This window comes from Anolis sagrei, chromosome 4 (assembly GCF_037176765.1).
Source record: "Anolis sagrei isolate rAnoSag1 chromosome 4, rAnoSag1.mat, whole genome shotgun sequence".
In the NCBI taxonomy this organism is placed as follows: Eukaryota; Metazoa; Chordata; class Lepidosauria; order Squamata; family Dactyloidae; genus Anolis; species Anolis sagrei.
In genome coordinates, this window is record NC_090024.1 from 170,769,279 (window position 1) to 170,794,072 (window position 24,794).

Genomic DNA, 24,794 nt, shown 5'->3' on the forward strand with positions numbered 1-24,794 from the left:
AGGTAGTGAGGTCTGTTGGAATTAGGACAATGGGTTTATATATCTGTGGAATGGCTGGGGTGGGGCAAGGAGCTCTTCCCTGCTGCAGTTAGGTGTGAATGTTTCAGCTGATCACCTTCATTAGCATTTGAAGGCCTGCCTGAGCCTGGGAAAATCTCTTGCTGGGAGGTGTTAATCTGTGCCTGGTTGTTTCCTCTCTGCTGTTTTGCTGTTGTAATTTTAGAGTTTTTTAATACTGGTAGCCAGATTTTGTTCATTTTCATGGTCTCTTCCTTTCTGTTGAAATTGTCCACATGCTTGTGGATTTCAATGTTCAGCAAAGGACAAGAGGGATCCTCTCACCTCTGCAGGAGTCTACCGTATACCATGCAGCTGTGGACAAGTCTACATAGGGACCACCAAACGCAGCATTGCCCAAACACAAATCAAGGAACATGAAAGGCACTGCAGACTACTTCAACCAGAGAAGTCAGCCATAGCAGAGCACCTGATGAACCAGCCTGGACACAGCATATTATTTGAGAACACAGAAATGCTGGACCACACCAACAACCACCATGTCAGACTACACAGAGAAGCCATTGAAATCCACAAGCATGTGGACAATTTCAACAGAAAGGAAGAGACCATGAAAATGAACAAAATCTGGCTACCAGTATTAAAAAACTCTAAAAACTCCAACAGACCTCACTACCTCTGAGGATGCTTGCCATAGATGCAGGCGAAACGTCAGGAGAAATGCCTCTAGAACATGGCTCTATAGCCCGAAAAAACCCACAAGAACCTAAGGGAGCATCAGCTGCTGTCACGGACAAAATAGTTGGCAAGAAAAGGGTTTGGAGGTTTTTGGATTTCCAGATAACAGAGGCTGAACCTATATTTTCATTTTGGAAGAAGCCTTTGCTATCTAATTTCTTAGCTTTATCATGAATTGGTAAAGCTGATGTTGACTCTTCCATCCTCAGAATGAGTAATGAATGCATGTCTTTCTGGGTCCAGGTAAATTGAATTCAAGGTACGGATCTCTTTATTGTACACATTCCCCACTGTATTAATTAAATTGATATTTTTCTTTCTCCAGAAATGACCAATCAGATGGTACCAGAAAGAAACCAAGCACACATATGTGGAAACAGGAATCTCTATGGTTTGTCTTCAATATTAGAGTCCAGAAGTATACTGCTTTTCAACACTGGAGGTTATAGGATGGCTACTGATTTCATATTGCACTATGTGCGAAATGGAGCCTGTGGGGCTTCCAGTCATAGCCTTTATATGGATGTTCCAGTCTGTAAATCATAATTCCTTTAGTTTGTTCATCTAAAACAATTAAATTATGTCTAAACATAAAGTAAAATCTATTTCTAACTTCATGGGGTCTAAATGTAAAAAAAATTCCCAATTATGCAGCAAACTCTCCCACAACAGTACATCAAATATATTATAAAAGTACATCAAATATATAAATCATAACTAGATTTTCTTCTGTTTGTAAGTGGAAAATGAGGATAATCTAGTCACTGCAGGTTCGCTAACACAAGTCCACAAATGAACAGAAGAGCAACATTTTATAACATTACTTTATCGGCAATCTTCTAACTAAATTTTAATAATATTATGGCACAAAAAACAATAGCATAAACAGGCAATGAAGTTTTATTACTTCCTTTTCTGTCTCTTTTTATCTTACACACAAATAGTATTAGTGAGAGTCTTCAACTAGGCCCAATAGAACTTAATTCTGAATATAATTTTTACAGTTCTGACAGAAAGGCAGGATATACATGAAATAAATAATAAATACACAAAGGATTGAATTTCATCTCATTCCAAAATAATAGACATGCAGTAAACTGTCAGCAAATCAGTATCACTAAAGGCATCTTTCTTTCAGACCACACATAAATATGATACATTAAGGGAAGGAGGGACAGAAACACTTACAGTTTGATAATATGGGGGTGCCGGAAAAGCTTTAAGTTTTGAATTTCTCGTTTGATCTTTCCAACCACATCCAAACTACGAATTTTTTGCCGATTCAAAATTTTAACTGCTACTTTATGTCCTGTGAGCTGATGTTCACCAACTAAATAAAGAGAAAAGTTGGATGTTAACTGACAAAAGACTCTAGATCAAAAATCTAAGCTTCCTCAAATATGACTTTTATCATTTATAATAATTAACAATGCAACCAAATGCCTTTTCAGAAGTAGATTCCTCTTGCTTTCAGTGAGATGTATTTCCTTGTCAATATGTATAATACAGCACAGTCCTGTATCCACACACTTGGGAGTAAGTTTCCATGGACTCGATAGGTGTTTGACCTGTAAACATACACAGGATACATTTGGAAGATTTTGGATGTATCTACACTGTAGAATGACTGCTGTTTGACACCACTTTAAATACCACTTGAACTACCATGAAATCCCGGGAGCTGCAGTATTACTTGACAAATCCTTAACATTCTCTACCAGAGTGCTGGGCCACACTAAACTACAAATCCCAGGATTCCATAGCATTGAACCATGGAGGTCAAAGTTGGGTCAATCTACATTAATCCAACAGTGCTGCCTTTGTCTCAGTCCCAACCCATTATTCTTAATGGGTTTACTTTATTTATAATTTAATTCCATTTAATTGCTACCCCACCTTTCTCCACAGGACCCAATTCAAAGAGGAAAAGAATATAGTTATCTGTAAATAGATGGCTTGCCATGCTAACAACAGCAACAACAGCAGTGAAATGTTGTAATTCACCACCCTGACTGTGAACGGAGGAGAATACCATTTTCTAGTGGCTTGGGAATAATGGGGAGAACCCTACAAAGAAGAGCAACGTTTACACTTCACTTACTATTATAATTGTACTGTAGTTACGAGTGCTTAGTCTACCCAGTTTGAAACAAGTGAGTTTTAAACCTTGATGAGGCTAAGAAGTTAGAGACAAACTATCTTCAGTTGTGGATGTGACTTGGCTAATAAAAACAGCAGAGTGGTAATGCAGTAGCTGCATAAGTTGAGCAAGGCACTATTATTAGAAGAGATAAGAGTGGCCTGAAATTCTTTCCTCAGTAAGAGTGTTCTAAAAATAAGGTGCCTTGCCATGTATACTTCAAAATAAAAACACTTCTGCTTGCTAGCTTGTATATGCTTCCCTCTAAGTTCTAACCCCCCCCCCCACAAAATTTAAAAGATTATATTCTTTATTCTGTGCATACACAGTTTGTACAAAAGTTCTCATGACAAAGGTAAGTGAAGGTCTGTGCCTATAAAAGGTAGTGTGGAAGAACATATTTTTCTGGAGCTGAAATAGCATGTTGCTAGGGAATGTAAAACACCCTAAGAAAGGCTTCAAGTTATGATTGCCATGAAATAGTAGGAAGGATAAAGAAGAATTATTATTCATTTTCTAGTTATGTATATAGGGAGCCTAGGAAGCATTCAATTCCTCATTATCTGCTGCACCACTGTGCTATTTCCCCAAACACTCTAAGCCAGGCAGGATCCAAATAGGCCCTTGTCCCAGAAGCATCTGCATTAACATAACATGGATGTTTCTGAGGGCCTGTCCACATAGAAATGATGGGCCAGGAAAGTGGGGGGAGAGTGATTTTCCTCCCCCCCCCCCCCCCCCCCCCGCTCTTCTGGCACATCATTTCTACGCACCAGTGGAGCCCATCTGGGCTTCAAATGGCGTGGAATAAATCCACTATCTAATTAATTCACTATGAACCAGGGTTTTCCTGGTTTGTAGCGAATTAGTTCTGGACTGTCCAGAACGTTGTCTGGACAGCCCTCCTTTATTGTGGGAGTTTCTGCAATAAAGGCCCTGTCTGGACAGCCCCCAGAGGAATACAATGTCCTTAAAATTTCAGAGTAAAAACAATTATATATGGCATAAACCTTCGTGTCTTCTTAATAATAAAACACTTGTTGATCTTCAGGGCATTGCAATTCTATTCGCTCTTTTTGTGTTCCTTCGCCTCTATAAATAAGACACACATCATGTAGCGTTTTATATCCAGGGTGATCAGAAATAGGGTATGGCTTTTTTTACACTAAGCAACTGCAGAAAAGAGGTTTTGTTTTTGTTTTTGTTCAACCAATAATACCAACAACAACAACAACAACAACAACTTTATTTATATCCCACCACCATCTCCCCGAAGGGGTTCGGGCAGCTTACAAGGCACTCCAGGATGCACATATAACATACAGCAGGTAAAAATGGTACAAAAGTATAAAACACGTCACAAAAAAATTAACAACCCTGGTCAACACATGTAGCCTAAAATTAAAATAATACACTCAGTTCTTGTGGGTTTTTTCGGGCTATATGGCCATGTTCTAGAGGCATTTCTCCTGACGTTTCGCCTGCATCTATGGCAAGCATCCTCAGAGGGTCTGTTGCAATTAGTACAATGGGTTTATATATCTGTGGAATGGTTGGGGTGGGGCAAGGAGCTCTTCCCTGCTGCAGTTAGGTGTGAATGTTAGCTAATCACCTTCATTAGCATTTGAAGGCCTGCCTGAGTCTGGGAAAATCTGTTGCTGGGAGTTGTTAATCTGTGCCTGGTTTCTTCCTCTCTGATGTTTAGCTGTTAAAATTTTAGAGTTTTTTAAAACTGGTAGCCAGATTTTGTTCATTTTCATGGTCTCTTCCTTTCTGTTGAAATTGTCCACATGCTTGTGGATTTCAATGGCTTCTCTGTGTAGTCTGACATGGTGGTTGTTGGTGTAGTCCAGCATTTCTGTGTTCTCAAATAATATGCTGTGTCCAGGCTGGTTCATCAGGTGCTCTGCTATGGCTGACTTCTCTGGTTGAAGTAGTCTGCAGTGCCTTTCATGTTCCTTGATGCGTGTCTGGGCGCTGCGTTTGGTGGTCCCTATGTAGACTTGTCCACAGCTGCATGGTATACGGTAGACTCCTGCAGAGGTGAGAGGATCCCTCTTGTCCTTTGCTGAACATTGAAATCCACAAGCATGTGGACAATTTCAACAGAAAGGAAGAGACCATGAAAATGAACAAAATGGTCCCGGTAGCAGACACCATGGCACTCATCAACCAGAGGTTCCCAGAAGACATCACGGCTCTGTTTCACCATAGCCTCACCACCAGTTACTTTCAGTGGGACAATGAATTCTACGAACAGAAAGATGGAGTAGCTATGGGGAGCCCTCTCAGCCCAGTCATAGCTAACCTCTACATGGAACACTTTGAAGAACAAGCCCTGGAGACAGCAACCAAAAAGCCCACGATATGGTTCAGATATGTGGATGACACCTTCACCATTTGGAGCCATGGAGATGAAGAACTCAACAGGTTCCTGGACCATCTTAACAGCATCCACCCAAACATCCAGTTCACCATGGAAAAAGAAAATGAAGGAAGACTGCCTTTTCTAGATGTCCTAGTCATCCGCAAACCAGATCAACAATTGGGTCACACCGTCTACAGAAAGCCCACACACACAGATAGATATCTACATAAAAACTCCAACCATCACCCAAGTCAAAAAAGAAGCACCATCAAAGCCTTGGCAGACCGTGCAAAAAGAATCTGCGAACCCCACCTCCTCCAAGATGAACTGAACCACCTCAACTGGGCTCTCCAGGCCAATGGATACTCCACCTCAGACATCAGAAGAGCTGCAAGACCAAGAACAAACCACGAGAGTAAAGATGAAGATCCACCCAGAGGAAAAGTGTTCCTGCCATACATCAAGGGAACCACTGATCGCATAGGGAAGCTGATGAGGAAACACAACATACAAACAATCTACAAACCCACTAAGAAAATCCAACAAATGCTACGTTCAGCAAAGGACAAGAGGGATCCTCTCACCTCTGCAGGAGTCTACCGGATACCATGCAGCTGTGGACAAGTCTACATAGGGACCACCAAACGCAGCGCCCAGACACGCATCAAGGAACATGAAAGGCACTGCAGACTACTTCAACCAGAGAAGTCAGCCATAGCAGAGCACCTGATGAACCAGCCTGGACACAGCATATTATTTGAGAACACAGAAATGCTGGACTACACCAACAACCACCATGTCAGACTACACAGAGAAGCCATTGAAATCCACAAGCATGTGGACAATTTCAACAGAAAGGAAGAGACCATGAAAATGAACAAAATCTGGCTACCAGTTTTAAAAAACTCTAAAATTTTAACAGCTAAACATCAGAGAGGAAGAAACCAGGCACAGATTAACAACTCCCAGCAACAGATTTTCCCAGACTCAGGCAGGCCTTCAAATGCTAATGAAGGTGATTAGCTAACATTCACACCTAACTGCAGCAGGGAAGAGCTCCTTGCCCCACCCCAACCATTCCACAGATATATAAACCCATTGTACTAATTGCAACAGACCCTCTGAGGATGCTTGCCATAGATGCAGGCGAAACGTCAGGAGAAATGCCTCTAGAACATGGCCATATAGCCCGAAAAAACCCACAAGAACTGAGTGATTCCGGCCATGAAAGCCTTCGACAATAAAATAATACAATTTTAAAACAGCAGTAGATAAAACTTACTGTCATCATTTCACAAGGTGCCATAGTGTATTCCTACAACTAGTAGCAATACAATATGGTAAGTCGTACTTGCCTAAAACACACACATTCCTTTCTACATGAGTATTAAAATGACCACAACATTATCTGCTTTTGTATCTGGTCATATGTGATGTTTCTACTCTATAGAATTAATGAAGTTTGACACTATCATAATTGCCATGGCTAAATCATAGTTGTGATTTCATAAGGTCTTTAGACTACTCGGCCAAAGAGTTCCAGTGCCTCTCCATACTACAGTTCCCACAATCCCATAGCACAGAGCAATGGCAGTTAATGTGATGCCAAGCTGCATTAATTCAACAGTGTATATATGCCCTTGTTCAGCCTCCAAGTAGACATTCAGGATGCTATTAAACCCATTCATAGTGGTGTTGGTTCCAAAATCCAAAGTGGGATAATACAGCCAATAAAATAGGCTGCAGTGTTTAATGGAGCTGGGCAAGTTAACTTAGAAATTGTAGCTAACAGCTTTCTTTCTTTCTTTGATTGCCCCCTTTTGTGCCTATTATAACTTTTACTTGTCCTGCACATATTAGTCAATGATAATAGCTATCCCCTTTGTCTAAAAAGCTTCTCCTTCCCAATGCCTGAATATCAAGTTTCTTTTAAGAGCACAGAAGTTTTTTTTATTATTTTCTTGGCAATTGTACTGATAATATTTTTTCTTTGGGAGATGACACAACACAGATGCCAGCTGTATACACACATGGAAATAAGCTGGGATTCAGGAACAGAGGGAATAACACTCAGTGTGTTACAATATGCAGCCTAAATTGCCCACTTTATGTACACTTTTTTGGTTCAGAAGCTGTAGTCACAGCTTGTTTTGAGCCATCAAGGATGCCTCATCGCCCCTTTGCCCCTGAAATTTCAGCAAGTAACTAATCTAAGAAAAGTCTGGGTATGTGACAAAAATGTAGAGTTATTCCAAAAAAAGGGGGAAATTTCCAGAAGTCCACTTCTGATTTTGAAAAATGGTTGGTTTTTTTTTTGGTCTATTTTCCTGTTCCTTATTCTCTTCAATTATCTGGTAACCTCTACTCTGATTACTTGGGGGGGGGGGGGGGTCCACATAGGCATAGAATCACCTCCTCTCAGCCTTCTCTTCTGCAGGCAGCTCTTTAAGCCGCTCCTCATAGGGTTTGTTCTCCAGATCCTTGATCATTTTAGTCATCCTTCTCTGGACATGCTTCTGAACTATAGAATTAATACATTTGATATCACTTTGGCTGTCATGGCTCAGTGCTGTGGAATCATGGGAGTTATACATCTCATACTTGCACTGGATTGCACTGTGGTAGTTAAAGTGGTGTCAAACAGCATTAATTCCACAGCGTAGATGAACCCATATCAAGAAAGAAAATGGCTAGTTGTATGCTCGATTAACAGATTAGTCTGATCTCCCTTTCTCATCACCGCTGACCTTATTAAGATTAATTGTGCTGTATTCATTATTCTTGAGAGGAACTTTCCCCCTAAACATCCATTCCTCTTCCTGAAGTCTAAAGAAACATTAATCAGCAAAACAAATGAGGACAACATTATTTTGCTAGTTGTAGTTCATCTCCGATAGCTCATTTATAAAAGACATGTGTCTCAATATGGCTTTCTTACCGCCGATACATTAATAATTGATAATAAACAGTCTGCTTTGTAATCTATCATTTGCTTACAGTAAGCAACAGATACAAAGATATTATTGTTTCATTCTCTTGGGACTTGTTAAGGCTACTTGAATGTCTTTGGAGACGGAGACAAGAGAGGAGCTTTTATTTATTGTGTGGTGTAGCAACTCAGGTTTCTCATGTGGCAGTTCTATCTCTATCAAGCTAAATGGTAGTACAGTACTGCATTTCCCAAAGGCACCTGTGAGTTTGTGTATGTGTTAACATAATATTAAACCTGCATTCTACAAGACAATGTCCCCTTGAGGTGTATGATCTTGGCAAGATTAAGAGAAATAGTTCAATTCAGCAAACCTTAGGAGGTCAAGTGTTTGCTATTCTGTGCTGTTCCTAAACTTCTATGTGTGTATTTACGTTGAAAATTAGGACAGTTTAACACACACTAAAAGGCCACTTTCAGGTTTCCAAAGGAACTTATTTTATATAATTTTGTATTTATTTACCTGTCTTCACATTAGTCATTGTAACATAGCCATGGACAAAGATCACCATCCTTTGCCCATTTGTTGACCTCAATGGGACTTTCTTTTTTAGACATATACTTAGGTTGTGACAAATGCATGTCAGGACTAAAAGCTTTCCTGACTTCTTTCTGCTAATTCTTACTTGTAAGTACAAAGGTAAAAGGTAAAGGTTTTCCCCTGACATTAAGTCCAGTTGTGTCCAATTCTGGGGGTTGGTGCTCATCTCCATTTCTAAGCTGAAGAGTCGGCGTTGTCCGTAAACACCTCCAAAGTCATGTGGCCAGCATGTCTGCATGGAGCGTCCTTACCTTCCTGCCGAAGCAGTACCTATTGATATGCTCGCATTTGCATGTTTTCGAACTGCTAGGTTGGCAGAAGCTGGGGCTAACAGCGGGAGCTCATGCTGATGTAAGTGCAAAGCTAAACGGGAAATAAAAACTTAATGAGGGGAAAATCCCCAATGCAAATGACGCTTGAATGGAAGAAGCAAAGGAATTCATTTGGTAATTCTGTAATGGACAGTGTTGGAATGCCAAGCGAAACTATGCTATAGAATTAATGCAAACTGACACCACTTTAACTACCATGGCTCAATGCTATGGAATCTTGGGAATTGTAGTTTTACAAGGTCTTTCGCCTTCTCTGCCCAAGAGTGCTGGTGGCTCACAAAACTGTAACTACTTACACTCCAGGCACCAATCATAGAATTATAGAACCATTGAGTTGGAAGAGACCTCATAGGCCCTCCAGTCCAACCCCCTGCCAATAAGCAAGAAAATCACATTCAAAGCACTCCTGACAGATAGCCATCCAGCCTCTGTTTAAAAGCTTCTAAAGAAGGAGCCTTCACCACACTCTGGAGCAGAGAGTTCCACTGCTGAACAGCTCTCACTGTTAGGAAGTTCTTCCTAATGTTCAAGTGGAATCTCCTTTCCTGTAGTTTGAAGCCAATGTTTATGGGTTGTTGTGAGTTTTCCGGGCTGTATGGCCATGTTCCAGAAACATTCTCTCCTGACGTTTCACCTGCCTCTATTGCAGGCATCCTCAGAGGTTGTGAGGTTATTGTTCCATGTCCTAGTCTGCAGGGCAGCAGAAAAAAAACCCTGCTCCCTCTATTACCAACCATATTAGAAAGAGCCAAGTCGCAGTTTTATGACAGATGTACTGTGCTGTGCCTACACTGGGGGAAAGTTTATCTGGCCCAAAGTGTCACACAATACATGATTACTAGGAAAAGGGAATTAGGAAAGACAGCATGATTCATCAAGAGAAGTCCCATGTGTGTGTCACTACACTTGTTCTGTGTTTCCTCCTCATTTCTCTGGACTGTAATTTTAATTTTTGTGCCTTCCCCAATGCCCAAAGATATATGTACATTCAACAAGGCAGGGACGTGTCTTAATTCTCATCCTCACTCTCCAATACTCCATCCAACCACAGGCCAATATGTAGGTAAAGGTAAAGGTTTTCTCCTGACATTAAGTCCAGTCGTATCCAACTCTAGGGGTTGGTGCTCGTCTCCATTTCTAAGTCAAAGAGCCGGTGTTGTCCATAGACATCTCCAAGGTCATGTGGCCAGCATGACTGAATGGAGCGCCATTACCTTCTTGTCAAGGTGGTACCTATTGATCTACTCATATTTTCATGTTTTTGAACTGCTAGGTTGGCAGGAGCTGGGCTAACAGCAAGAGCTCATGCCGCTTCAAGGATTCGAATCTGTGACCTTTCGATCAGCAAGTTCGGCAGCTCAGTGGTTTAAACCACCATGCTACTGGGGGCTCCAATATGTGGTAATCCTATATGTAGAAAGCAGTAGACGAATGCTTGCATTTTGGATTGTTTTTGTTGTTGTTATTATTATTATTATTCACCCAACTTTCCCTCAAGGCAAGGGACAATACACTTAAAATATATAGATAACAAGATCATTAAAACATTTATAAAATAGACTCTCAACTAACTAGCAAAAGAAATCAAAGAAATTACATAGAATTCACAAAACTGTTTTTACAATACAATAAAACTGTGATAAATTAAGCTTCTCTTTATCTTTCCTAAATGACTTTCCATTGCTGTATTTCAATATTAATATTGTCAATACAGAGTTTATGATATGATATGGTACAGAATAGCGTAGAATATGAGGCCTATTTTTACTAGTAACTCTCAAGCAACCAGAAACCACATTTATTTGACATTTATACTGTTTTTTATTGATGGCATTGAATTGTTGCGAACACTGTGAACTACTCTAAGTGCTCTTCGGGGTTGAGAAGGGTGGTATACAAATACTGCAAATAAATAAATAAATACATCTACCAATCCCTGTGGGTGCCAGTTAACTGAGATTCTAGGAGCTCCCAGTGGCACAATGGGTAAAACTCTTGTGTTGGCAAAACTGCTGACTGAAAAGTCGGCGGTTCAAATCTGAGGAGCAGGGTGAGCTTCCATCTGTCAGCTCCAGCTTCTCATGCTGGGACATGAGAGAAGGCTGCCACAGGATAGTAAAACATCCAAGTGTCCCCTTGGAAATGTCCTTGCAGATGACCAATTCGCTCACACCAGAAGCAACTTGCAGTTTCTCAAGTTGCTCCTGACACAAAAAAACCTCTCAAAGTCTACAGTATTATGTATATACTTGTTGGCATTGCATATTTGCCTTTTATGTTGTCAGACGCTCTGAGTCCCATGTTGGGAGGTGGGCGGGATATCAAGTTTTATTATTATTATATTACATAGCAGAGGTGAGATTAAAAACACGTTAAGATCATTTGTACCAAGTGTTTGCCTTTGACAATGAGGCAGGTCCACCAACGACTCCACCTTTGCTTTGAGAAATACCCCCAGACCTTCAACCCCAGTGCTCTTGCAGTTTTGGACTCTCAGTTCCCAGAAGCCTCCGCTGTCAGGGCCAATGAGCAGGGATTCTGGTAGCTGGAGTTCAAAACACCTGGGAGACCAGCGTTTGGGAGACAAGGTTCCAGACCAGAGCAGGATTTCTCCCTCTCCCTCTACATATATACTCTGTGTGTGTACAGAGAGAGTGTATATAGTGTGTGTGTATATGTATGTGTATATATACACACATATACATCTCTCTGTGTGTGTACCAGTAATGAGTAAACTTTGCCCCTCCAGGTGTTTTGGACTCCAACTCCCACAATTCCTAACAGCTTACCAGTATGCATTCATACTGTGTGTATGTATATACCAGGCATGCACAAACTTGCGTCCTCCAGGTGTTTTGGACTTCAATTCCCACAATTTCTAATGTATTTGTACGTGTATGTGTGTGTATACACATACACTTACATGTGTGCATGCATACTGCATGTATGCCGGCTGTTAGGAAAACACCTGGAGGGCCAAAGTTTGACCATTCCTGGTATATATACACACACACATGAATGCATGCATACTGTGTGTGTGTGTGTGTGTGTGTGTGTGTATATATATATATATATATATATATATATACCAGGCCTGGGAAAAATTGGGCCCTCCAGGTATTTTGGACCTCATCTCCCACAATTCCTAATGCATCTGTATGTGTATCTATGTGTATACACACACATACACTTACATGGGTGCATGCATATTGCTCACTTCGGCAGCACATATACTAAAATTGGGATGATACAGAGAAGATTAGCATATTGTGTGTATGCCGGCTGTTAGGAATTCTGGGGGCTGAAGTCCAAAACACCTGGAGGGCTGAAGTTTGCCCATTTCTGGTGTATATATATATATATATATACACACACAAGCATGCATTATTGGCCCTCCTGGTGTTTTGGACTTCAACTCCCACAATTCCTAATCTATGTGTGTGTGTATGCATGCATACTGTGTGTATGCTGGCTGTTAGGAATTGTGGGAGCTGAAGTCCAAAACACCTGGAGGGCCGAAGTTTGCCCATGCCTGGTATGCATGTATATGTGTGTGTGTGTGTGTGTGTGTGTGTGTACATACACACGCACACACAAGCATGCATGCTTGGGCCCTCCTGGTGTTTTGGACTTCACTCCCACAATCCTAATGTGTGTGTGTGTATGCATGCATACTGTGTGTATGTCGGCTGTCAGGAATTGTAGGAGCTGAAGTCCCAAACACCTGGAGGGCGAAGTCTGGGATATAGTCTAAAGATGCTTTTGGATAACGGGGAGAGGTAAACAGGGATGTCCCCAATGAGCTGATATCTTGACCAAGGTTGGGGTGGGTTCCTCCTTGCTGCCATGGGGAGGGGGGAGGGGGGCATTTGGGAGACCCCGAGGGAGGGCTTTAAAAGACTGGCCCCAAAGAAGGGGCGTCCTAGAGGCGCAAGAGCAGCGCTCATGGGGCTCCTGCCTGGATGGGAAGCGCTGGGAGGGCGCTCTCAGGACCGGACCCCTTCCCTTCCTCCCTCCCTCCCTCCTTCTCCGCGGCGCCCCCCTGGGAGATACTCAGCTCTTGACTTTGCCGAAGGTGCCGACGCCCAGCGTGTCCCCCAAAACGTAGTGCCCGATCTTGACGCGCCCGTCGTGCTTCTGCGGCGGCGGAGGCTTCTCTGCCATCTTCGCTGCTCCTGCCGCTTCTGCTGCTGCTGCTGCTGCTCTTGGCAGCTTTGCCTCCGCCGACACCGGCCGGGCCGGACCACAATGCAGCAGGGCCGGCGGCAAAGGCGGCGGGGAGGGATGGGGAGGGCGGCGGGGAAAGGAGGAGGCAGCAGGCGAGGAGAGGCAGCAGCAACAGCCAAGGCAGCAGCAGAGCCCAGAGGTGGGGAAGGGAAGGGGAGGGAGAGAGGTGGGCAGGTACGCAGGAGAAGAGGCGGGAAGGCATTTCTTCTCCCTGGGGATGGCTAAAACATGTCTCTCTCTGTGTGTGTTTTCTCTCATTTATTCATATATTTTTTCTAATTACACTATGCAACACGACTTTTTTTGGTCCTGGTTTATCAATGTCATTTCCTAATTGGTTCAGTCATAAAATATGTGGAAAGTTGTCTTGGCTGGAATCACTGTGTTGTTTTGTCTTGGCTGGAATCACTGGGTTGCTGTGAGTTTTGGGGCTATATGGCCATGTTCCAGAAGCATTCTCTCCTGACGTTTCACTCACATCTATGGCAGGCATCCTCAGAGGTTGTGAGGTCTGTTGGAAACGAGGCAAGTGGGGTTTATATATCAGTAGAATAATCTCTAGGGTGGGAGAAAGAGCTTTTCATAGAATCAAAGAATCAAAGAGTTGGAAGAGACCTCATGGGCCATCCACAGTCCAACCCCCTGCCAAGAAGCAGGAATATTGCATTCAAATCACCCCTGACAGATGGCCATCCAGCCTCTGTTTAAAAGCTTCCAAAGAAGGAGCCTCCACCACACTCCAGGGCAGAAAGTTCCAATGCTGAACGGCTCTCACAGTCAGGAAGTTTTCTCTGCTTGAGGCAAGTGTAGATGTTGCCATTGGCCGCCTTAATTAGCATTGAACGGCCTTGCAGCTTCAAAGCATGGCTAGGGGGAATCCTTTGTTTGGAGGTGTTAAAGGTAAAGATGTATTGTCAAAGGCTTTCACAGCTGGAATCACTGGGTTGTTGTAGGTTTTTTTCAGGCTATATGGCCATGTTCTAGAGGCATTCTCTCCTGATGTTCTAGAGAATGCCTCTAGAACATGGCCATATAGCCTGAAAAAACCTACAACAACCCAGTAAAGGTAAAGGCTTCCCCTTGACATTAAGTCTACTTGTGACTGATTCTGGGGGCTAGTGCTCATCTCCATTTCTAAGCCAAAGAGCCGCCATTGTCCATAGACATCTCCTAGGTCGTGTGGCCAGCATGACTGCATGGAGCGCCCTTACCTTCCTGCCAAATCAATTGATCTACTCACATTTGCATGTTTTTGAACTGCTAGGTTGGCAGAAGCTGGGACTAACAACAGGAGCTCACCCTGTCCTGTGGATTCAAACTGCCAACCAGCTTAGCTGTTTAACTCACTGCACCCTAATCAGGACAGTAAATAAAGAACAACACTCAGAAAACAGGGGAATTCCAGATAAGAAACAACCAGGGCCAGCTAACTCATCCCAACAAATTTTCCCCGGGCAGCAACCAGCCAGGCTTTGAAGTTGCAAGGCCATTCAATGCAAATCAAGTTGGGCAGTTGCAACATTCACACTTGCCTCAAGTAGACAAGACTTCTTTCTTCTACCCTGGACATGCCACAGATATATAAACTGCACTTGCCTAGTTTCCAACAGACCTCACAAATTTCTGAGGATGCCTGCCATAGATGTGGGATGAAACATCAGGAGAAAATGCTTCTGGAACATGGCCATACAGCCTGGAAAACTCACAGCAACCCAGTTTATTACATTGCAAAAACTGTGTTTTTTGCAGGACACCCTGCAGCACATTTTGCTAGAGTTTTGCAATGAATGTCTCATCAGGTCTCAACCAATTCAACATAGTTTGTGGAAGCCACAAAAATGAAGATCCTGGACTACAACAACTACTTTCAAAGTAAGTACCACACAATTAAACAGGAAATAACACTTTCAAACCAGGAACAGATTTTTATTTTTCAAATATTGTTACATAGTGTTATTAGAAGCAGTCATAGTTTTTGGATTTTATGAATAGTCTCATTAGGAAATGCATAAGGATGGGGATAGATTACAAATCCCATCGTCATCTGTCATTGCCCCCAAATGGTGCCTGTAGTTAAAGTTGATCATGATGGGTAAGTGTTCCAAGTTTGATTGATTGCATTCATGGTGCTCCCTGGACATGGGTGGACTGCAATTCCCATCATTTCTGTCATTGGCCAACCCCACCAGTACTTAAAGATGGGGATGTGTGCCATGTTTGGTACAGATCCATCATTGGTGGAGTTCAGCATCCTCTTTGACTGAGTGAACAACAACTCCCAGCATCCAAGGTCAACCCCCCACCCCTACCAGTACTTAAAGCTGGTCATGATGCTTATTTATGCTAAGTTTTGTCCAGTCTTAGAATCACAGGTGTACTTTATGTATTTTTGTAGGTGATACTGGAATAAGGATGCATCTTACAATTGATGGTGTCTCACAATTGAAGAAATATGGTATATAGAAAAAAATACAGCTAAAATCAACAGCAACAAAGAAATTTACAATGACTTCCAACATTCCTTATGATTATAAGTGAAATAACTGTATATAAAATCCTACTCTCCAGCAAAGGATCACCGCCTTGTCGGGGCGCTGGAGCTTGAGCACCTCAATGATGTCATGAGCAAAACCGTGAAGGGCCACCCAAGACGGGACGGTTGTGGCAGAGAGGTCAGACCAAGCATGATCCCTGGGGAAGGCAATGGCAAACCACTCCAGTATCCTTGCCAAGAAAACTAAATGGACCAGTACAACCAGAGATATGTCGGTATGCCATTGGAAGATGGGACTCCCAGGTCGGAAGATGGCCAAAATGCTACTGGGGAGGAGCAGAGGATAAGTTCAACTAGCCCCAGATGTGATGACGCAGCTAGCTCAAAGCCGAAAGGAAGGCTAGCTGCCGACGGTACTGGAGGTGAACGACGAATCCGATGCTCTAAAGATCAACACACCATAGGAACCTGGAATGTAAGATCTATGAGCCAGGGCAAATTGGATGTTGTTATTGGTGAGATGTCAAGACTAAAGATAGACATTCTGGGGGTCAGCGAACTGAAATGGACTGGAATGGGCCACTTCACATCAGAGGACCACCAGATCTACTACTGCGGAGAAGAGGAACATAGAAGAAATGGAGTAGCCTTCATAATTAATAAGAAATTCGCTAAAGCAGTGCTTGGATACAACCCAAAAAATGACAGAATGATCTCAATTCGAGTGCAAGGAAAGCCTTTACACATTACAGTGATCCAAATATACGCCCCAACCACAGCTGCTGAAGAAGCAGAAGTAGATCAGTTCTATGAGGATCTGCAGGACCTACTGGATAATACACCAAAAAGAGACATTATTTTCATTACGGGAGACTGGAATGCCAAGGTGGGAAGTCAAGTGACAACTGGGATCACAGGCAAGCATGGTCTGGGAGAACAAAATGAAGCGGGACGCAGGCTGATAGAATTTTGCCAGGAAAACTCGCTGTGTATAACGAATACTCTCTTCCAACAACCTAAAAGACGGCTTTACACATGGACCTCACCAGATGGTCAACACCGAAATCAGATTGACTACATCCTTTGCAGCCAAAGGTGGTGGACATCCATCCAGTCGGTGAAAACAAGACCTGGGGCTGACTGTAGCTCAGATCACGAACTTCTTATTGCACAATTTAGAATAAAACTAAAGAGATCAGGGAAAATACACAGACCAGTTAGATATGATCTCACTAACATTCCTAGCGAATATACAGTGGAAGTGAAGAACAGATTTGAAGGACTAGATTTAGTAAACAGAGTCCCAGAAGAACTATGGACAGAAGTCCGCGACATTGTTCAGGAGACGGCAACAAAGTACGTTCCAAAGAAAAAGAAAACCAAGAAGGCAAAATGGTTGTCTGCTGAGACACTGGAAGTAGCCCAAGAAAGGAGGAAAGCAAAAGGAAACAGGGATAAGAGGAGATATGCCCAGTTAAATGCGCAATTCCAGAGGTTAGCCAGAAGAGATAAGGAACTATTTTTAAATAAGCAATGCATGGAAGTGGAAGAAGACAACAGAATAGGAAGGACAAGAGACCTCTTCCAGAAAATTAGAAACATTGGAGGTAAATTTCAGGCAAAAATTGGTATGATAAGAAACAAAGATGGCAGGGACCTAACAGAAGCTGAAGAGATCAAGAGAAGGTGGCGAGACTATACAGAAGATCTGTATAGGAAGGATAATAATATTGAGGATAGTTTTGACGGTGTGGTGAATGAATTAGAACCAGACATCCTGAGGAGTGAGGTTGAATGGGCCTTAAGAAGCATTGCTAACAACAAGGCAGCAGGAGACGACAGGATCCCAGCTGAACTGTTTAAAATCTTAAAAGATGATGCTGTCAAGGTGATGCATGCCATTTGCCAGCAAATATGGAAAACACAAGAATGGCCATCAGACTGGAAAAAATCAACTTATATCCCCATACCAAAAAAGGGAAATGCGAAAGACTGCTCAAACTTCCGTACAGTGGCCCTTATTTCTCATGCCAGTAAGGTAATGCTCAAGATTCTGCAAGGAAGACTCCAGCAATACATGGAGCGAGAGTTGCCAGATGTTCAAGCTGGGTTTAGAAAAGGCAGAGGAACGAGAGACCAGATTGCCAATATCCGCTGGATAATGGAGAAAGGCAGGGAGTTTCAGAAAAACATCTACTTCTGCTTCATTGACTATTCTAAAGCCTTTGACTGTGTGGATCATAATAAATTGTGGCAAGTTCTTAGTGGGATGGACATACCAAGCCACCTTGTCTCTCTCCTGAGGAATCTGTACAAGGACCAAGTCGCAACAGTAAGAACTGACCACGGAACAACAGACTGGTTCAAGATTGGGAAAGGCATCCGGCAAGGCTGCATACTCTCACCCAACCTATTCAACTTGTATGCAGAACACATCATGCGATGTGCGGGGCTGGATGAATGCAAAGCTGGGGTGAAAATTGCTGGAAGAAACATTAACAACCTCAGATATGCAGATGACACCACTCTGATGGCCGAAAGCGAGGAGGAGCTGAGGAGCCTTCTAAACAAGGTGAAAGAAGAAAGCGCAAAAGCTGGGTTGCAGCTAAACGTAAAAAAAAAACCAAGATTATGGCAACAAGAATGATTGACAACTGGAAAATAGAGGGAGAAACCGTGGAGGCCGTGACAGACTTTATATTTCTAGGTGCAAAGATTACTGCAGATGCAGACTGTGGCCAGGAAATCAGAAGACGCTTACTTCTTGGGAGGAGAGCAATGTCCAGTCTCGATAAAATAGTGAAGAGTAGAGACATCAGACTGGCAACAAAGATCCGCCTAGTCAAAGCCATGGTATTCCCTGTAGTAACCTACGGATGTGAGAGCTGGACCTTAGGGAAGGCTGAGCGAAGGAAGATCGATGCTTTTGAGCTGTGGTGCTGGAGGAAAGTGCTGAGAGTGCCTTGGACTGAGAGAAGATCCAACCAGTCCATCCTCCAGGAAATAAAGCCCGACTGCTCACTGGAGGAAAAGATACTAGAGACAAAGTTGAAGTACTTTGGCCACATCATGAGGAGACGGGAAAGCCTAGAGAAGACAATTATGCTGGGGAAAGTGGAAGGCAAAAGGAAGAGGGGCCGACCAAGGGCAAGATGGATGGATGGCATCCTTGAAGTGACTGGACTGACCTTGAGGGAGCTGGGGGGGGTAACGGCCGACAGGGAGCTCTGGCGTGGGCTGGTCCATGAGGTCACGAAGAGTCGGAGACGACTGAACGAATGAACAACAACAAAAATCCTACTTCTCCCACTAAAACAGTATTCTACTTATTAAACTGAATCCACGTGTTATTCTCTTTTCTCTGTAAAAAGATAATTGTCTCCAATGACTTTTTTCACATCAAAGCAAATAGATTCTCATTTTCTGCAAAATCCTTCATTTTTAACAACTTTTCATTGGCATCCCTGCATTAATAGAATCATAGAGTTGGAAGAGACCTCGTGGGCCATCCAGTCCGACCCTCTGCCAAAAAGCAGGAAAATCGCATTCAAAGCACCCCTGCCAGATGTCCATCAAGTCTCAGTTTGAAAGCCTCCAAAGAAGGAGCTTCAACCAGACTCTGGGGCAGAGAGTTCCACTGCTGAACGACTCTCACTGTTAGGAAGTTCTTCCTCATGTTCAGGTGGACTCCCTTTCCTGTAGTTTGAGGCCATTGTTCTGCGACCTTGTCTCCAAGGCAGCAGAAAACAAGCTTGCTCCTGCCTCCCGGTGACTTCCCCTCATACATGGTCATCATGGCTCCTCTCAGCCTTCTGTTCTTCATTCATTTTTGTGCATATAGTATTCCTGCCATGGTAGTCATATAGTAAAATAATTTCCCATATTTATTCTCCAGCTAGTCATCAATTAATCTTTGTTGTTTGTTTTTTCTTGAGCTGGAGCCAGCATGGTGGAGTAGTTTGAGCATTGAGCTATGACACAAGATTCCAGGGTTTGGATTCTTGTTTGGCCGTGAAACCCAATGGTGATGTGCAGGTACAGCTGTACCAGGAGCTCCAATTTTGTTTGCTTTGCATTGAATGTTTGTTGTAGTCCTAAGTTTCAGGGACTCTGCAGATAGGTGGGTTCTTTTGGCTGCAATCATAGGGCAAGCCACCTGTCAATTATCGTTAGGTTTCCTGGTCCCGCCCCCTTTTTGGGTTTTGTAGGAAATAGGAGCCATTTTGGGCCAGTCCACACAGAGAAGCCTTTCATGCAGGACATAATACCAAGAGATCCTGTAGAAAGCTTCGTCTTCTACGGCTTGGCCGGGAGATATACAGCCTTTCAGTTCCTTTGCTGAGGGAATCCGGTCTCACAGCCATCACTGAAACCTGACCTCATTCTTTTTTCCCTTGGAAGTCTTCAAAGCTCTGCTTGGTAAGGGTCACTTGCGGAAGCCAGAAGCAGTTGGTACCGGGTGTAGGGGCTCCACGCCAACAGAGGCAAAGACAGACAGTTAAGGATTTCCCCATTAGTTACAGTTATGAAGGTAGTGCCTGTTCCCAGTGAACAAGATTGAGAGAGCCAATAGACTATTAAGAAAGCTTTAAAGTATCTGTTTGTTTTCAATAATAAAGAACTTTGCTGAACCTTTAAGCAATCTAAAGACTGTGTTTAAGGAAATCCAAAGGCCTTTAATCTGAGGCAGCCCCGGCATCCCGTTGGGCACGCAGAATTTATGTCCTGTCTACAGTCTTATGTACAGGCCCAGCATGCGACAACACAGGTGACCTTGGGCCAGTCACAGTCTCAGAGGAAGGCAATACCAAAGACCTTCTGAACAAATCTTGCCAAGAAAACCACGTGATAGGTCTACATTAAGGTCACCATAGGTTGGAAACGACTTAAAGGCAAAAGAAAACAAAACAAAAATCCTTAATATTTATTTGTGGATGGAAGGTGTTCCTCTTTTGAGAGTTGAAAGCTTTTTCTTTATAGGATTGGCTAGTGTTTTATTATTATTATTATATCAATTGTTTCGTATTTCATGGTTGGAAAGCCTTTCTTTTTATAGAGGTTGGACAAAATGTCTGGATTTGGGAAGTATGGGCTTTTTGTAAGAATGGAAATGTGGGCATTCTGTAATGTATTAATATGGAAAGTTTCACATAGAAATACATGGCTACGTTAACTTAATTCAATATTTTCATTTGATATTTCTAATAGTGACTTCCTTATTGTCAGCCCCTCTGATCATAAATTTTGCCTGACCTTTATTTCTGGTTCGGAAACCTGGCAACGCGATGTTCAACCTTAGATTCTTATGTAATCAAATAAAGCTGACCTGATCAAACACCAGAAGCCTGGAGTACATTAAAAAGTACCCACATTTTGAAATAAAAATTGTAACACAGCGCTAGGTGGAGTAACTGTTTCTTCATGTGTGTGCGTGCGTATGTGTGTGTCTTGAAGGGAGCTGACGTAACTTTTGGCTGGGCAAGAGATAAGCTTGAGGAGTTAATTAAAATCTAAAAATACATTACGTCTGACATTTGTGCAGGTTCTTAAAAGCAGACTTGGTTTCAACATTGCCGATCAAGGGCAAGTGTTGGCCACATTTCAAAGGTACATATTCTTGGATACGGATATTGCTCAAAATTTCACAAAAAAATGAATGTGTTTTCAGGCTTGGCTGAAAACACCAACTAGTGTTCTGTATTTTGTAGGAACATAATAAAAACTTTATAAAGTGCAGCAAAACCTTGTATTACAAGGCAATGGAATCATTAAAGAAGTCTAAATTTTAGGAATCCCTCCATTTTATTGTGCATATGGAGTTTCCTGTTAAATGTAATATTATAATTATTTCCTACAGATACTATGATGAAGTCTTATCTGGATTGTTGCTGGTGCTATAGTGATATGATTGGGAGGAAGCAGAGAGAAGACATTGTATACTGAGAGGCACTTAGAGCAGACAAGGTGTTACATATGGGTAACTGCTAAGTGATGTGAGAAGCAAGATTCTGACTGTGCTGTCGCACGCTGGGCCTGTACATTAGACTGTACACAGGACATAAATTCTCTGTGCCCAACGGGACGCCGGGGCTGCCTCAGAATAAAGGCCCTTAGATTCCCCCAAACAGAGTCTTTAGAATGCTTAAAGTAAGTCCAACAAAGTTCTTTTATTAAGGAACAAACAGGAACAAACAGGTACTTTAACGGTTTTCTTAACAGTCTATAGGCTCTTTCAAATCTTGACCACTAGGAACAGGCACTGTCTTCTTAACTGTAACTAACTGATGGGGAAATCCTAGCTTCTAATCTGGGCAGTCTGTACTTGCCTCTGTTGACGTGGAGCCCCTGCACCCGGTACCAACTGCGTCTGGCTTCCGCGAGTGACCCTTGTCTCAACAGAGTTTTGTAGACCTCCAGGGAAAAAGAAGGAGTTCAGGTTGCTGTGATGGCCGGCTGGAGTCCCACAGCCAAGCTGTGGCTGTATGTCTCCTGGCCAAGCCGTAGGGCTGTATAACCCCGGCCAAGCTGTAGGGCTGTATAACCCCGGCCAAGCTGTAAAAGACGAAGCTTTTCTACAGGAGCCACTTCGTTCTATGTCCTGTGCGAAAGGCTTCTCTGTGAGAACTAACTCAAAATGGCTCCTGTTCCCTCCAAAACTCAAAAAGGGGCGGGACCAGGGAACCTAACTATAACTGGCAGGTGGCTTACCCTATAAATGCAAATTATAACAGGAAACCCCTGCTGCAAAATCCCAAGCATGGGATTGCACACAAACATTTAAACACAGCAAATAAATCTGGAGCTCCTGGAACAGCTGTTCCAGAACACTCCTGGCCTAGATTTCTCAATGATGAGAAATCTACACTATAATTAACGGATCCAAACAACGTGAGTCAAATTCTTATACTTTAGAAACATAGCATTTAAAGTCTTTCTGTACAAACCAATCATACGTTCCCACAAACCCCCCATGTGAGATGCACGCGGTACATTAAACAACCATGAAACATTTCCTGTACTCAAATACCTATTGACACTGGGTTCTATCTGGGGGCACTTTTAACTTAGGGATGGTGGCATCAGATGGAGCAATCTCGGCCCTGGCCCTAACAAAACCCAAAGAGCAAGAACTAGAGCCTTTTTGTCTGGCATAAGCCACAGCTGTGATAGCTTTCTCCAAAGCGTCGCAAAAGACATGGAGTTCGGTGTGCAAGCTCTGTAAAGGGCTCCGGGCCGTGAGTTGGCGTGGGATGCTCAGCTGGTGTAAATCTTGAGCCTGAACGATTTGCTGTTTGGTCTTGGGATCACGCTGTATCTTACGTCTCAAAGACTGCAGTCTCTTCTCTGCTACCTGTCTGTTGGGAGGCAGGGTAGGCCGGTCTGCTTTGAAGGGCAAAGGGGCGATCCAGTTCCCTTCCTCGCTGAGAGTCACCTCAGAGTTCATGATGTTCAGGAATGCTTGCTCATCTCGGGAGAGCGCTGTGTTCTCATCATCCCGGGACATGTCGAAGATGGATGAGAACTGAGATGAGACTCCTAGGCAGCAAACCGAAATGTGGCTGAGGCAACTCTGCATGAGGGTGACTCTGCCACAGCTGAGGGTGTTGGGCTGATCTGGACACAGAGAAGACGGAGGATGCATTCTGTCGACACATACAGGTCCCTGTATGGTCCATCCTAAAGGAGTCTTCTGCGCCAGAGGTGCACCAGGAGGACCTCTCTTTTCAGCTCGGATGCTCATCAAGCTGGGGCAGTTGGATCCAATGAGCAGGACTATGTCGATATTCGGCTCAAAGGGTGGAATGAGGTCCTGTAATCCTTTCAGGTGAGGATGCGCTTGCATCATCTCTCTGGTAGCAATCTGGTCCTTATTGCGTGGGATGGATGCACACTCAATAAGGTCAGGTAACTCAAAATGAATGTCTTTGCCACATGGCGAAATGATAAATCCAGATGCAACGTGGCCCTGTCTATGTTGTTTGCCTGTACAAGTAGAAATACAATAGTCAATAGTCGTTGCCTGCCCCTTAAAGGTTTTGAAGAAGTCAGGGGTGGCCAGGGAACCGTCGCTTTGGTTGTCAAGGGCCACATACATTTTCTTCTTCATCCAAGGCTTGCTGGCAGGAAAGACCTCTGCCAAACAAATGGGGTGGCAAATCCTAGTTTTCTTTGGGCTGCCGCACAGCTGTGTGCAGGCCACAGAGGGTGCCTCAGTGCCCGATGAAGGTCCAGCTGAATCTTCTGGGGAGAGTTGACTGGTGGCCCCGCTCTTGACCTTGGAGGGCACGAAATCCTTGTCATGCATGGCTGAGCAATGCTTTTCAGATTGCCACACCTCGCACTTCACCTTTTCTTTGCATGACTTTGACTGGTGGGGAATTGCACCGCAGCACCTGAAGCAGATCCTGGACTTCTTGAGGATCTCGACCTTGTCTGCGTGAGGCTTCTTGGCAAACTCCCTGCAGTCGGCCAAACTGTGGGGCTTTGCATGCAGTGGGCACAAAACATCCTCGGGGTCAGTTGGAGATGAGTTGGTCTCCGTGGACTTGACGGCGATGCTTCTTTTGGTGCCACTATCTGCAGGTTTCTTAGGGTCTTTGATGGGCCTGTCCATCCTTGGGGTCCCATAAAGAGTTGGAAATCCTGTCTGTGGGTCGTTGAACTGCATGGCAGCATTTGTGACGAAATCTACAAGATGTGTGAATGGTGGGTAGACCTGATGGTTGGCCTGCTTGAATCTGAAGACTTCTTTGCCCCACTCTTCTTGTAAGGAGAATGGCAGCTTCTGGATGATGGCAGTTTGGGACAGGTGTTGGTCCAGGCAGGCAAACCCTGGAAGCTGTGGGTTTCCTTTGGCAGACTGAAGCTCAATCAATAAGTCTGACAAGTCCCAAAGCTGTTCAAAGTCTTTTGGTTTGAGCACTGGGAACTGATGAAGTCTGTCCAT

General features: G+C 43.4%; 1 protein-coding gene across 2 annotated transcripts in view; it reads right to left on the minus strand.

Annotated features, from left to right (window-relative positions):
* Window positions 1-13,422, minus strand: part of PRKAA2 (protein kinase AMP-activated catalytic subunit alpha 2) — a 36,229-nt gene extending 22,807 nt beyond the window's left edge. Inside the window, exons 1-2 of one of the 2 annotated variants that reach the window (XR_009631361.2) lie at window positions 13,185-13,422; window positions 1,945-2,086 (exon numbers count right to left, since the gene is read on the minus strand). Coding sequence is in view for 1 of the 2 variants with exons in the window: in XM_060773576.2 (XP_060629559.1) it covers window positions 1,945-2,086; window positions 13,185-13,290 (248 nt within the window). In the remaining variant the exon portion in view is untranslated. The remainder of the gene's footprint in view (window positions 1-1,944; window positions 2,087-13,184) is intronic. The other variant, XM_060773576.2, reaches the window with a different exon arrangement.
* Window positions 13,423-24,794: the final 11,372 nt, after the last annotated feature.